The sequence below is a fragment of the Limulus polyphemus genome, unplaced genomic scaffold (assembly GCF_000517525.1).
Source record: "Limulus polyphemus unplaced genomic scaffold, Limulus_polyphemus-2.1.2 Scaffold267, whole genome shotgun sequence".
Taxonomy (NCBI): Eukaryota; Metazoa; Arthropoda; class Merostomata; order Xiphosura; family Limulidae; genus Limulus; species Limulus polyphemus.
In genome coordinates, this window is record NW_013665877.1 from 549845 (window position 1) to 563851 (window position 14007).

The 14007-nt window shown below is 36.4% G+C and overlaps 1 protein-coding gene and 1 long non-coding RNA gene across 2 annotated transcripts in view; one reads left to right on the plus strand and one right to left on the minus strand.

Moving 5' to 3' along the window:
- LOC106456873 (transmembrane protein FAM155A-like) overlaps window positions 1–9094 on the minus strand; it is a 70133-nt gene extending 61039 nt beyond the window's left edge. Inside the window, exon 1 of the mRNA XM_022382664.1 lies at window positions 8208–9094. Within this exon, the coding sequence (XP_022238372.1) occupies window positions 8208–8744 (537 nt within the window). The 5' untranslated portion in view covers window positions 8745–9094. The remainder of the gene's footprint in view (window positions 1–8207) is intronic.
- A 96-nt stretch (window positions 9095–9190) lies between these two features.
- Window positions 9191–14007, plus strand: part of LOC111085185 — a 39669-nt gene continuing 34852 nt past the window's right edge. Inside the window, exon 1 of the long non-coding RNA XR_002610023.1 lies at window positions 9191–9639. This is a non-coding gene — a long non-coding RNA (uncharacterized LOC111085185). The remainder of the gene's footprint in view (window positions 9640–14007) is intronic.

Below are 14007 nucleotides of genomic sequence, written 5' to 3' on the forward strand. Positions count from 1 at the left end.
CTACAGGTCTACTTTAGCATCTGATCATGTTCGCTGTTCAGGTCTACTATACAGGTCTACTTTAGCATCTGATCATGTTCGCTGTACAGGTCTACTATACAGGTCTACTTTAGCATCTGATCATGTTCGCTGTACAGGTCTACTATACAGGTCTACTTTAGCATCTGATTATGTTCGCTGTACAGGTCTACTTTAGCTTCTGATCATGTTCGCTATACAGGTGTACTTTATCTTCTGATCATGTTCGCTGTACAGGTCTATTTTAGCTTCTGTTCATGTTCGCTATACAGGTGTACTTTATCTTCTGATCATGTTCGCTGTACAGGTCTACTATACAGGTCTACTTTAGCATCTGATCATGTTCACTGTACAGGTCTACTTTAGCTTCTGATCATGTTCACTGTACAAGTCTACTTTAGCATCTGATCATGTTCACTGTACAGGTCTATTTTAGCTTCTGTTCATGTTCGCTATACAGGTCTACTCCCTTTTCTGAACGTATAAACTTTAGTTGCTATTGTTCAATATACAGATTTCTGTTCCTTCGTTTTGTTTTGGCATATATAATAACACTAATGTTTGCGTCAGTAGATTATAGTTTCCAATCTATAAAATTCAGTTGTCGGTTGCCTTTTCTTTAAACAAAAAATATTTAGTAACATAAACAATTTTCTTATGATAAATATTTTAGTTATCTGTTGCCTAAAATAAACGTAAAAGTATCAAATTTTTGTCATTAACTCTAAATTGGTTGCATTTTCTATATATATATATTTTAAAATACAAATTGCAGTGATATATTTTTTTCTTAGCTTATATAAAGACTGGAGTTGTGTGACGTATATTTCAGAATTTGGGGAATAGTTATTGCCCCCATATTATAAAGCGAAACTCTTAGAGAGCTTAATGCACAAGATTTTGATGATATAAAATTTAGTCAAGAACTGGGCTTCTCATTAAGGTAAGTTATATATATATTTGGATGAGGTACTTTTCGATGTAGTTACAAAGGAACGCACCAATTATGAACGATTAACGCTACTTTCTAACAACGGTTTACATCTGCAGTGTCGTGTTGCCACAGATGCGAGTCACGGCGCCAGAGGCGAACTTTTAGAACCTATATTTTGTTTACGACGAATTACCGGACCCATTCGCCAGTGCAGTGCTGCTACAAACCCTTATTACTGAATGATAACCACATTCCTCACCTAGAAGCTGTAAAGCCCGGGCTTGTAAATGTCAAAGAATAGTAACTAAAACAAAGCGAACAGCATAGGCTAGGAAACATCAGCACAGCTACGTGATGATGTAAAGCCAACAGTGTTTCACCAGACACACACAGGACTGTCGCTATCATCGCTAACGTTCTCAGCCTGGACGTTCAGAACCCCTACTCTCTACCCAGAGCTACAATATCTTACCACACACACACAGGACTGTCGCTACCATCGCCAACGTTCTCAGCCTGGACGTTTAGGACCCATACTCTCTACCCAGAGCTACAATATCTTATCACACACACACACACAGGACTGTCGCTACCATCGCCAACGTTCCCAGCCTGGACGTTTGGGACCCATACTCTCTACCCAGAGCTACAATATCTTACCACACACACACAGGACTGTCGCTACCATCGCCAACGTTCCCAGCCTGGACGTTTAGGACCCATACTCTCTACCCAGATACAAATATTCCAATTAACTATGCACGAAATAATTCATAAAGATCTCGCCCTTATAAAGAAGTGTAAACCACAAGTGTACAAACTGCAGAAATATAAGGAAAACACTTCTAGCGTCCAGGCGGAAGTTTGTTGCAACAACTGTCGAGAGGCGGAAGTTCGTTGCAACAACTGTCGAGAGGTGGAAGTTTGTTGCAACAACTCTCGTGAGGTGGAAGTTTGTTGCAACAACTGTTGAGAGGTGGAAGTTCGTTGCAACAACTGTCGACAGGTGGAAGTTTGTTGCAACAACTGTCGACAGGTGGAAGTTTGTTGCAAGAACTGTCGAGAGGTGGAAGTTCGTTGCAACAACTCTCGAGAGGCGGAAGTTTGTTGCAACAACTGTCGAGAGGCGGAAGTTTGTTGCAACAACTGTCGAGGCCTGGGTGAACTTGAACGGTATGCCTACAATAAACGAGGTGACAAAAACTTTCTAATCTGGTATAGAGAATGTAAAGTTCTTTATTGGACTTAATGGTTACTACAAGTGTATCATATGCTGGAAAATTTAAACTACACAGACAGTAAACCATGGAGAATAAAACCGACGTTCATGCTATCCTCTTTACCGACGAATCTGTAAAGTCACCTCAGTACGCACTGATGGACTTCTGTGTAGTTGGTTTGTCTTGAAAGCTGAAGTCCATGCACGTACAGTGGATGATCTGTTGAAAGTTTCTCGAGATATGTTATCTAAGACTGGTTGACTGGTTTCACTGTTCTTCGCAGAAACGCGATAAAATGAAAATTACGGTGATGGACAGTTTTACGCAATCGTGGCCATCAGACTGCGCAATATAACAATAAAAAAACCGGGGGGTCTGGACCCTTAATATCGCTCTTATAAAGTGCGAGTAACTTTCTGTAGAAAGAGAAAACTGCTCATGTTATTCGACAATCAAATTATAGGTTTAATATTAAGTACTATAAAAGGTTATATTTTAATAACAACGACGGTGTTACAATTCCTCATGACATTAATAGAATGTTTCATCATTACAAAACGGACATCAAGCTACTATATTTAATCATAGCTAGAGCAGAATGTTTCATCATTATAAAACTGACATCAAGCTACTATATTTAATCATAGCTTGAGCAGAATGTTTCATCATTATAAAACTGACATCAAGCTACTATATTTAATCATAGCTAGAGCAGAATGTTTCATCATTATAAAACTAACAGCAAGCTACTATATTTAATCATAGCTAGAGCAGAATGTTTCATCATTATAAAACTGACAACAAGCTACTATATTTAATTATAGCTAGAGCAGAATGTTTCATCATTATAAAACTGACAGCAAGCTATTATATTTAATTATAGCTAGAGCAGAATGTTCCGTTATTAATAGCACTATAAGAGCGGAAAGTTGTATGATAATTAAATATTTCACGTTGTTGAGAGAATGCCCGATCTATGATAACAGAAACTATAATAATAATGAAACATTAAAATGATCCGTCATTAATAATAGTCATATTGAAAACTAATATAACATTCTATACTGGTAACCTGGTTATAGAATATCCTATAACTAATTACAAAACAGCGAAAAGAACCAGATTTAATTCTAGTAATACAAAGTGTTCCGTTATCGTTGACAGCTACAGTTCGATAACAAAACTACGTTTATTGATGACGATGTTGAATGTTTTCACTTTATGTGATGACATCAGAAGTAAAAAAGATAATTTGTACAACTTACAGGTAAACCAGCCCTAGTTGATTACTTGTATGTAACGCATTAGCAAATAGCAAATGAGGAATACAATGGCTGCTGATAATGATATAACAAATGGTTTTTATTATCTCTGTAGTATACAGTGGCACGAGGGTAGACAACAATATAGAATTGGTTCATGATAGGGATAACAAATCGTTCACAATAAGTAAAAGTGGTCTAAAATATAATAACATTTTATATCAGGCAGATGGAAATAAACACAATAAAAATGCAATCATGTTTAATATCAGAATAACAAAATAGACCACATGAGATAACAGTTTCAGAAGTCTGAATTGTTTGGTAATTGTGAGAAAGAAATACATCAGATAACAATAAAAAATATAACCATGTCTCATATCAGACAGAAAAAAAAGAATAATATACTAGTATAAAACCCATTCAAAAATGACGGGAAACCATCGTTGAATGATTAAGAAAAATTATAGAATTTAACTAAAACGAATTTGTCTGTACCTCCAAAATGCACCTACTCTTTACTTATTTCATCAGTCTCGAAGTAATTCTTTAATCACCACATTTTTAGTAATAACTACAAAGTATGTGTGTACTCTGAAAGAGACTTAAGTAGCACTCTTGAGCCCTTTTCACTGTATTCTTGGTCAGGAAGTAGAAAACCTAATGCGGATATTCCGACACAAATTTTCAACTTTTTCGACTATACAAAGGACAAAAGATATTTGGTAGTAAATAAACGTTTATTTTTCTTTATATTTTAAGGCCAAATATATGTGTTAAAATACCCAAAAAAATATTTATTAATTAACATTTATTCACCACTTAAAACTTTTTAAACACTGACTCTATAACGTTAGTAATAGTAGGCCTATTTATATTTTAATTTAAGTATTAGGCCTAATACATAAACGTACCATAAGACTTAGCTGAAACACTATCCGGTAAATTTTATTTTGTTTTTGACTACAGCTCAATGTCATAAAACTTCTGAATTAAACTATTTTGTTGTTATATCACCGAAGTTATCAAAAAAATAATGAATAAAAACCAAACCTTTCTAACAAATCAACATGAATAGTATGCATTCAACATAAACACCATAGTTGGCCTAAGAATCAGGTGATAGTTTTGTTGCAAAGCGACGATGTATATTGTTGAGAATTACAAAAAAAAAAGTAGCGTGAAAGCGTTCTCGGCAGATGACAAAGGGAATAAGCCTTTCATAGTTAGTGAATAGATAACAATGAAAATATATCGTGTTGCGTATCATTAGATAAAAGTATTACGTTCTATATAACAATACTTGGAGACCGCTGTATCTAACAGTGTCTGGCAATTGGAATCTGTGGTAAAGTAGTACCAGTGAAATGAAATGTGTTAGGTTTCATAATGTGGAGAAAAGGCTAGAGTGAATTTGTTCCATGCAACAGAAGATGGCGCACCTAGTTAATATTTATTAATAATAATAAACGTGCCAGTTAACCGTATCTACTTTAGTTAATATTTCAATTAGGGTAGGAATAGTTGATCATACTTTCACACAATGTGTGGAATCCCAGAATCACTGGCTGGAATCCTATTTTCTGATAACTTACATTGTGTATAATATTGTTTCGCAAATAGGATTACTTTTTTAAAATCTGGAATACATAGAAATAAAAAACAAATACTGGTATCTCGGAAGACAAAATAAAGTAAACGATACCCATGGAATCCCATTCTGATAAGTGACTCTAAGAGTATTTTTTGCATCCCATGACTCTCAAATTAAGGATGAAAAGGCATTCAACTAAGGTGTGGTGTTTGAACTCAAGAAACTAATTCTTGAAATTTTCAAACCATAAAAATTATACTTTAAATATTTAATTATCGTTTTTTTTGTTGTTTTTTTTTCAAATGCGAGATAACTAGCAGAAGTGTCAGAATGACCGTAGGGGGTGGGGGTGGAATTACTCTTCTGAAAAACTGTTCCGGCCCTGGTTTAAATGGATAAGACAAAAAAAGAAAAACTAGCATAGCCAATCGTTATGTGCTCAGTAAATGTGGGCACGTTTCGTGATCATGAAACTATAGTGAATCCTGTGTGCTGGAGAGGGAATCAAGATCGAACATTATGATTCTATTTCAGTCTGTATTTTAAGTTATATCGTCCAAAATTTCGCTCTATAAATAGTCTTTAAGTGATTTCGAGTGTGTCACCTAATCAACACTTAGACTAAAATCGACAATATTTAGTTCAGTTAGTAACTTTTTAAGATATTTTACAAACTACTCAAATGTACCATAGATCTACTTATTCACAAAGAAAATGTAACTAAATTTATTCACAGTTACAATCTTTATCAAATTATGTTGATATTAATTGCTCATTATTTAAACACCCACTTTATTTCAGCCTTTATTCTTCATATTATACATTTTCTTCTGTAATTATATTCATTGTGGTCAGATATTAACGACTTGTTAACTTAATTATATTCATGTTAGCCAAGTTTGTTTAATAGCTATTGCGTGTTAACTTAATAATTGGCACTTTATCTGACGGGTAGGGGTGGGCTAATGGTTAACGTGTTAGGCTGGATTTGGGGTTCGAAGGGTGATGTTGTTGAACAAGCTTCGCACTTTCAGCTTTATAATAGTGACTGTTAATATCGTTATTCAGTTAGAAGAGCCAAGCAAAACCCTCGTGGTGGCGGGTGCTGCTAATTGGCCGTTCAGCCCACTAGCATGTAAGGTGCCATTCAGGTTGAAAATCCTAATTTTACTGGAACAGTTAATTTCAATATTCTTGCAATAAATGCCATCCACACATATTGTTATAGTACCAGTTCACTTCGTATTATTGTTAAAGTATTTCTTGGTGGTCTGGCTATGCTAACTCTATCCATGCGTTAAATGGAGTTTATGAAGAAGAAACCACATTTTCCTAAATGCCGTGGATGAGGAAAACTGCGACTACTCTCTCTGTATATGTGTGTGTGTAGGGGATGTCAGTCTAGTTACTAACTCAAAACTTTTAACTGAATTGAAATACAGGATAAGAATGTCTTTTAATAAGACAACTAAGACTGATCCCAGACATTGATAATATTCAATCTGTGGTGCGCAGGCTAACAGGTGTTGGATTGTGTTAATAAGAAATATATGCTAATTTATCTGATTCGATCCTTAACAAACGCCAGACAGAAAGCAGCAGCCGAGTATGTTTAACCTCCGAGTCACACTTTAACAGACATCATGTTGCTTAATGAATACCCAGCAAAAGCTAAGCCACGCGCAAACAAATTCCAGACTTTGTTTAAAGAACATCAGACAGACACTGATAATTTAACCTCTGCGTGGAATTTTAACGCTTAACAGCCTGTGTTTAAAAAAACAACTTCAGATAGACACAGATAATATTTAACTTTTCAGGCTTTTAACGTGAGTACTCATATTTGTATTAAGTAATTTATTTGGACTATCACCAAATTTTTTTTAGTTTTTTTTAATGCACAAGCTTTCGGCTCAATTACCTAAGCCTTCTACAGGTGCGAGACGTTTAATAAACAACAGGATCTAATTACTTAATACAAACTGATAATGTTTAACCTCTGAGTCACACACTAACACACACCAGCCTGTGTTTAAAAAACATCACACACCAATAATGTTTAAGCTCTGAATCGCACACGAATACACACCAGATTCTGCGTAAATAACTGCCCCCCAGTGGCACAGCGGTATGTCTGCGGACTTACAACGCTAGAAACCGGGTTTCGATACTCGTGGTGGGCAGAGCACAGATAGCCCTTGTGTAGCTTTGTGCATAATTAACAACAAACAAACAAACAAAGCGTAAATAACTTAGACAAATTCATGATGACAAAGAACCCACTTGAAGTACTATATATATATATCAACAGATAAATGTTTACGTGTTATTTCTGGTTATATATATATATCAACAGATAAATGTTTACGTGTTATTTCGGGTTATATATATATATCAATAGATAAATGTTTACGTGTTATTTCGGGTCATGTTTAAGTTTGACTTTTGTATAGTATAGTTAGCTCTTCAAAGAAAAATAAAATAATTTGAGTAAATACGTATTCTTTGGGTTTAGAGTCAAACGAGAAACAACATCTACTCCTATAACCTGCATTTAATAACATAATGATAATAATAAATATATCGCAAAAAAAACTAAACACTCTTGAATAAAAGTTTTTTCAGTTCAATCTCCGAACATAATAAATATGCTTTTGTAACCAATAGTATTAAATATTCAACATATATATATATATACAATTAAAACAAACAAACAACAACAACAAAAAATTAAAGATAACTTTCATTTATTATCCACCCAACCGTTTCTCATTCTACAGACCCGGTATTGCCACGTGGTTAGGGCGCTTGACTGAGAGTCGCGGGTTCGAATCCCCATCCCGTCAAACATGCTCGCCCTTTCAGCCATGGGGCGTTATAATGTAACGGTCAATCTCACTATTCGTTGGTAATAGAGTAGCCCAAGAGTTGGTAGTGGGTAAAATAGGGACGGCTAGCGCAGATAGCCCTCGTGTAGCTTTGCGCGAAATTCAAAATCAATTCTACATTTCTGTGCATATAAAGGTTCATTCAACTTGCATTATTGACTGATCAGTGACTTTAATAAAGGACTCGTACTTTTATTATTTTAACCTTACTAACAATTCGTATCCATAATTTATTATTTTTTTTAAGAATAGCGATCCTAACTTTTCATATCTGTCTATTTTGTAGCTTACCTCACACTCTTGACAGGAAAACCGGACCGAATACTGCCCTCTACAATCGTATCGGGCAAGTAATGCTTCAAACTCACACGTGACTTGCTGAGCCATGGTGTCGAGGTTAATCACTGAAGTCAGAGCGGTCCGACAATCTTCTGGTGAACCTTTTATTCCCCGTGGTCCGAGCACTGATGTCAAGAGGTAGTGGGAGCAAAAGCAAGGGCGTTGGTTTAGCAAATGCTTCTCCCGCTCCCTGCCCGGTGACAGGGCGCACAGGTACGCCAGGGAAAGGCACTGGGGTTGACTTAGGCCCTGCGACACACGACAGGTAGGGCTTATATTAGAACCGAAACTGTCTGGCATCCAGGGATTACGGAAACGCGCAGAATATACAGTCAAATCTCTAACACTTAGACAGGCCACAAAGTTGTCCAGTAGCACAACAGTGAAGAAGAGGAGAGAGGCCGAGCACAGCCGCCATCTCTGTAACACTTTTCGGTATGGCTTTTCTAATGAAGGCGTGCGGCTCCCATCGTTATGCTCTAATGTCATATTTCATTTGATTAAAAATGAAGCAGGAGCAGGAAGCTAGCAGGGGCCTCATGACAAGCTGACTTAACCGTCGCTGGCCCGAGTCGCCCCTGCTCGCTCACCCTCTCCGGACCCGCTAAAAAGTAGCTTTTTCCATCAGCACCCTCTGACCGCTTCATTCTTAGCTGGATAATTCAGCAATTTAATGCCATGTTGTAAAACAAAAACAAACAAAAAACTTTCTACTTTAAAAAAATCGAACCCACTGCACGCTTACTGAAGACAAATTAAAATGATTCAGAAATTATGTTACAAAAAATGAGAGAAGGAGAAAAAGATGGAAAAGCCAGTTCGCACGCAAGACTCGCGGATATCGGCCAGGAGCGACTGGCGTCAGCCTCTCTGTTCTCTGATGTAACCACCAACATCAGTTCTGAGTCTGCGTAGTGCACATGCGCGAGCTTCCTCCGCGGTCTCTGCCACTGCGGGGTGCGGTCCAGCTGCAGCCTAGCAACCATCAGTAGGGTAAGAAAAAAAGGGGAAGACAGATGCCTCGCCAGGTGGACAGTTTAAGCACAAGTGGAATAACTTGGTGTTCTGTAAGAGTAAATCTTGACATGAATGATCTGATAATGGAGAGGAGAGGACTGTTCACAATTAGTTCTCAACAAGTGGACATAAAAGTCCAACGTTGCGTGAATTGGTGTCTTTGGATGGTTAGTTTTCAATCAGAACCTAAAAGAACTCTGACAGTTGGGTTTAGGCCCAACTTGGCATGTTGCCCATTGTCACGACGATCGATTAGAAGAAAAATGACGACCGGAAACGTCAAGTTGCGGAAATGATAACAGTTGTGGGTTTCAGTAACGCACAGAGTACGAAGTAACCAAACACACATTCATTATGGTGTGATGAGGTAAGTAGTCTCTGCGAATAAACAGCGGAAATCCAAAAACTGGATCAAGGAATTGCCCTTTTTTTTTAAACAAAAGAAAGTCTTATTAACTTCGTGTTTAAAATTGTAGAATCGATCATATTCACATATTTAACGAAATTAGAAATATTTGTACTTCATTCTTTATTTTGCGGGAAAATAATCCCACAATTCTATTCTTCATCCATGTAAATGCCACCATTTTATTTCAATAGCAAAACTGTTTAAATTTCGTACTAAAATTTTTAATAAATAAAAGCCCCCTGGTGGCTCAGCGGTAAGTCTGAGGACTTACAATGCTAAAAAAAATAATCGGTTTTTTATTCCGCGGTGGGCAGAGCTCAGATAGCACATTGTGTGGTTTTGAACTTAACAACAAACAAAACATAATTAAAAATAATAATAACAACAACAAAGTGTCAAATTTGTATTCGTTTTATTTTATCCAGGATATGATGAATAAACAGTTTAATAGCGCTCTTTTCTTCAGTAGAAATGTTGTAAAGTGGCATGTTATTATAAATTTTGTAAAGTTCGTTTGTTTTTTGAATTTCGCGCAAAGCTACACGAGGGCTATCTGTGCTAGCCGTCCCTAATTTAGCAGTTTAAGACTAGAGGGAAGGCAGCTAGTCATCACTACCCACCGCCAACTCTTTTACCAACGAATAGTGGGATTGACCGTCACATTATAACACCCCCCACGGCTGAAAGGGCGAGCATGTTTGGTGGGACGGGGATTCGAACCCGAGACCCTCAGACTGGGAGTCGAGCGCCCTGACCACCTGGCCATGCCGGGCCTAAATTTTGTTAAGAGAACAAAAACTTAAAAGTTCAAGTATTTATTTATACTTAACATAGGTTTAATGTATTATTTTACAGTGATTATCCTGACTAATTCCTTCTCATATATGTCTCTGGAACAGAGATGGACCGGGCGTGGCCTTGGGCTAGCGTGCCCAGACTGTGAATTCGAAGATTCACACTTCGCGCCAGCTTGCGCAAAAACACGCTCCATATAAGAGAATGACAGCCAAATCCCACTTTTCGATGAAACAATGTGGCCCAAGAGTTGGCGGCGGGTGCTGTTGACTAGTTGCCTTTCCTCTAGTCTATTAGTTCAAAATTAATGACGTTTGTGCGTAGCTAGCTAAACAAACAAGCAAAAGAGAATTAATTATCTCACATACTCTGCATTAATAATTTGTACTTCCACAGTTTCTGTAAAAGCTGTTTATTAAAAAAAACAAAAAACAATAGCCACCAGTGATACTTATAACGGTATAAATCGGGTTTCGATACCTGTGGTTGGCACAGCACAGATAGCCCATTGTTTGTTTAGCTTTGTGTTTAACTACAAACAAACGAATGAAAACAAATTATTCGGTTTACATTCAGTATATGATGTTTTAATTAATACCAATATTAGTGAAGTAGTCGTCGTATAGTTAATTGCCTCAAAAAAAAAATTATATAGCTTCAAATGTCTTTTAAATATCATCAACATTTCCAGTTTATCCAAATTATGGCAAGATTCAAAGAAGTTAACTTCTACTTACAGCTTCTATATACTTCTCGGGACCCTATGTTTTATTGTAAAGCCATCAAAGTACATCGAGTTATTGCTGCTATCGTTCTTTTAAAACGTTTAGCTAAAACTAATGTTTTGAAATGTGTACGTAAGCCATGAAAATGGTCACTTGGATACACATAGATCATCGAGGTGCGCACACGCTTACACATAGCCAATTGAAATGCGCACAAGGAAACACATAGATCATCGTGATGCGCACACGGATGCAAATTACATACCTAGGCCATCGAAATCCCCGCTCATTCCCTTAGGGATAAATGGGGGATCGCGTGGGATAAAAATAGGTTGTAAACTTTAACGTTACGTAGAATTTGAGCCAAAACTGTTTATGGATACATGATGTATCTCTGTTATAAGAAAGCCGGGAGAAGACTACATTTTCAGTACATTATGCTTTAAGTGGTGTCTTAAAGAAGAAAAGTTGTAATCGATTTTCTGAAAATATGTAGTTATTTAAGGCACTGCTGTCAGAAAACCCCGAATTTAATTTTTTATAGTAATACATTTAAGCTAAGAAATTGAAATAAGGAGCTAATAATAACAATAGCTGACTTCTAAAAATGAGTTTCCTATCATTGTTGAAAATACAGCTTATCGAAAAATATTATATATATATATGTAATTATCGTTTTATTTCTTTTATGTCATAACCACAGAAATAGTCCCTTTCAGCGAAACTTTAATTATAAACCTTTACTTGTGATACTTAAGACTGAAGTTTTTCAACTCACTATTTCCGTGGATGTTTATAAAAGAAAACAAATATTCTAACTGTCATTACTTCACAAGTTCATGTTGTTTTTTTATAAACACTTTTAGGATTTTTCACACTAGATGGCAGCAACAGAAGAAATAAACTAAAAGCAAAAATAAACGTAAACGTGTAAGATGACATGTTGAGTTTGAAGTATTTGGTCAGTTTCTGACTCTACTCCTTTTTCACTCTTACAGGCCCCAAATTTTGGCAGTTTAGAAGAAACTTTACTATTAGAATTACTTTGTGAAATAATAATCAACTCTTTATACGTCACCAATGACGATAAATAAGACTCACGGAAAAATTCCTTGAAGAGAATCTTGATAGGAAGAAAACAAAAACTTTTTAATTAAAACAAAATGCAAAATAGAATATAAAGTAGTGGTAAAAACTCGCCAAAATAAAATAACTTTATTAATAAAACAACGTTTCGGGCAACAATCCTTCATCAGGTTACTAGTGGCAATGGAACTGTTAATATAAGGGTTAGGTTGAAAGAACAAATAACACGTGGCTCGAAGGCTCGAGAACATGTTCCTGAAGCTACAAATGAGGTAAGGGAAGTAACATATTAAATAATAACAATAAAAGTATAAAAATTGTATAAATAAAGTTAATCGCAGTAAATATACAACAAAAAAGGAAACGTAGAACAAAAAGACAGGCAACAATGTAAGAAAATGTGTATCGGGTAATATTGTTCAAAGGGGTACAACAGTAAAAGGTATGTGAACTGAACAGACGTGAAGAGCGTCGGTGAAAAGAAAGAAATATAAAGCAGGTGACTGAAGCGAACAGGCTAGAGAGGAAAAAGATTGCGAACATTGAACGAACATGTTGTATCCAATAAATGTCAGTGTGTGAAGGTATAAAAAAAGTATAGGGCGAGGAAATGAAAAAGATAATGTTAAAGGAAAGATAACTCTTCATTCAATCCAGAGGGATTAACAGTGCCTAATCTAAAAATCAAACGTTTTTCCAGGCGTTCTCTTTGAGTTAGAGTGGGTGGAGCAAATGTGAGTCCATGTACGGAGAAGTTGGACATGCAATGTGAAGGGTTATTAAAGTTTCTACCATGTGGAGTTTGTAATGTCATTATTTATTATATAAGAAAGATGTTCACGTGAATGATCGATCCCCTAAGCGGCGACCCGTTTGACCAACTTATAGCATGTTGCACTTTTTATAACATACACAGCATATCAGGCTTGTTGAAATGCAAGTGAATGATTGTCGTATTTGAAATTTCCAATTAGGGCCAAATATGGATGTTGTGGTGTTAACATATTGGCAGGTGACGTATTCCTGTCTGTGAGAACAGGCTGTACCGGGTTCACACTAGGGTTAGATTTCTGGATGACACTGTGGACTAAAATATTCTTTATATTTTTATCGTGTTTGTAACTGTGTTCTTTAAAATTTTTGGAAGTTATGGGGTCGTCAGTAAGGATGTTGAAGTTTTGTTTGATGATTTGGGCAACTTTAGAGGTATTGGGATGGTAAGTAAAGATAAGTGGTGCTCGAAAGTTTGTAGACTTGGATTTAGGTGTTAGGGTGTATTGTCGAGTTACAGAATGGGTGTGTTGGGCGGATTTTTCTAATAAAGACTTGGGGTGGAAACGACTGATAAAAAAATATTTCATATCTTCATATTTCGACTCGTAATCAATTTGTTCACTGCAGAGTCTGCGCAGTCTTTGTGAATATGGAAGAGACTGAAACGTATGACGGGGATGGGAAGAGTCGTAGCGGAGATAAGAATGGGAATCAATGGGTTTGTAGTGTACTGAAGTCGATAAATGTTCAGTGGAGAAGAGAATGTTTAAAAAGTGTAAACTCTTTGAGGAAACTGTTCATGTGAAGGTAAGCGCTGGATGGAAGGAGGAAACGAAGTGTAAAAAAGGGATGTGCTGGTTGCACCAACAATGTCATAAATATAACGTTTGTAAAGAGTAGGACCACCGTATTTGTTTGTTTGTTTTGGAATTTCGCGCAAAGCTAC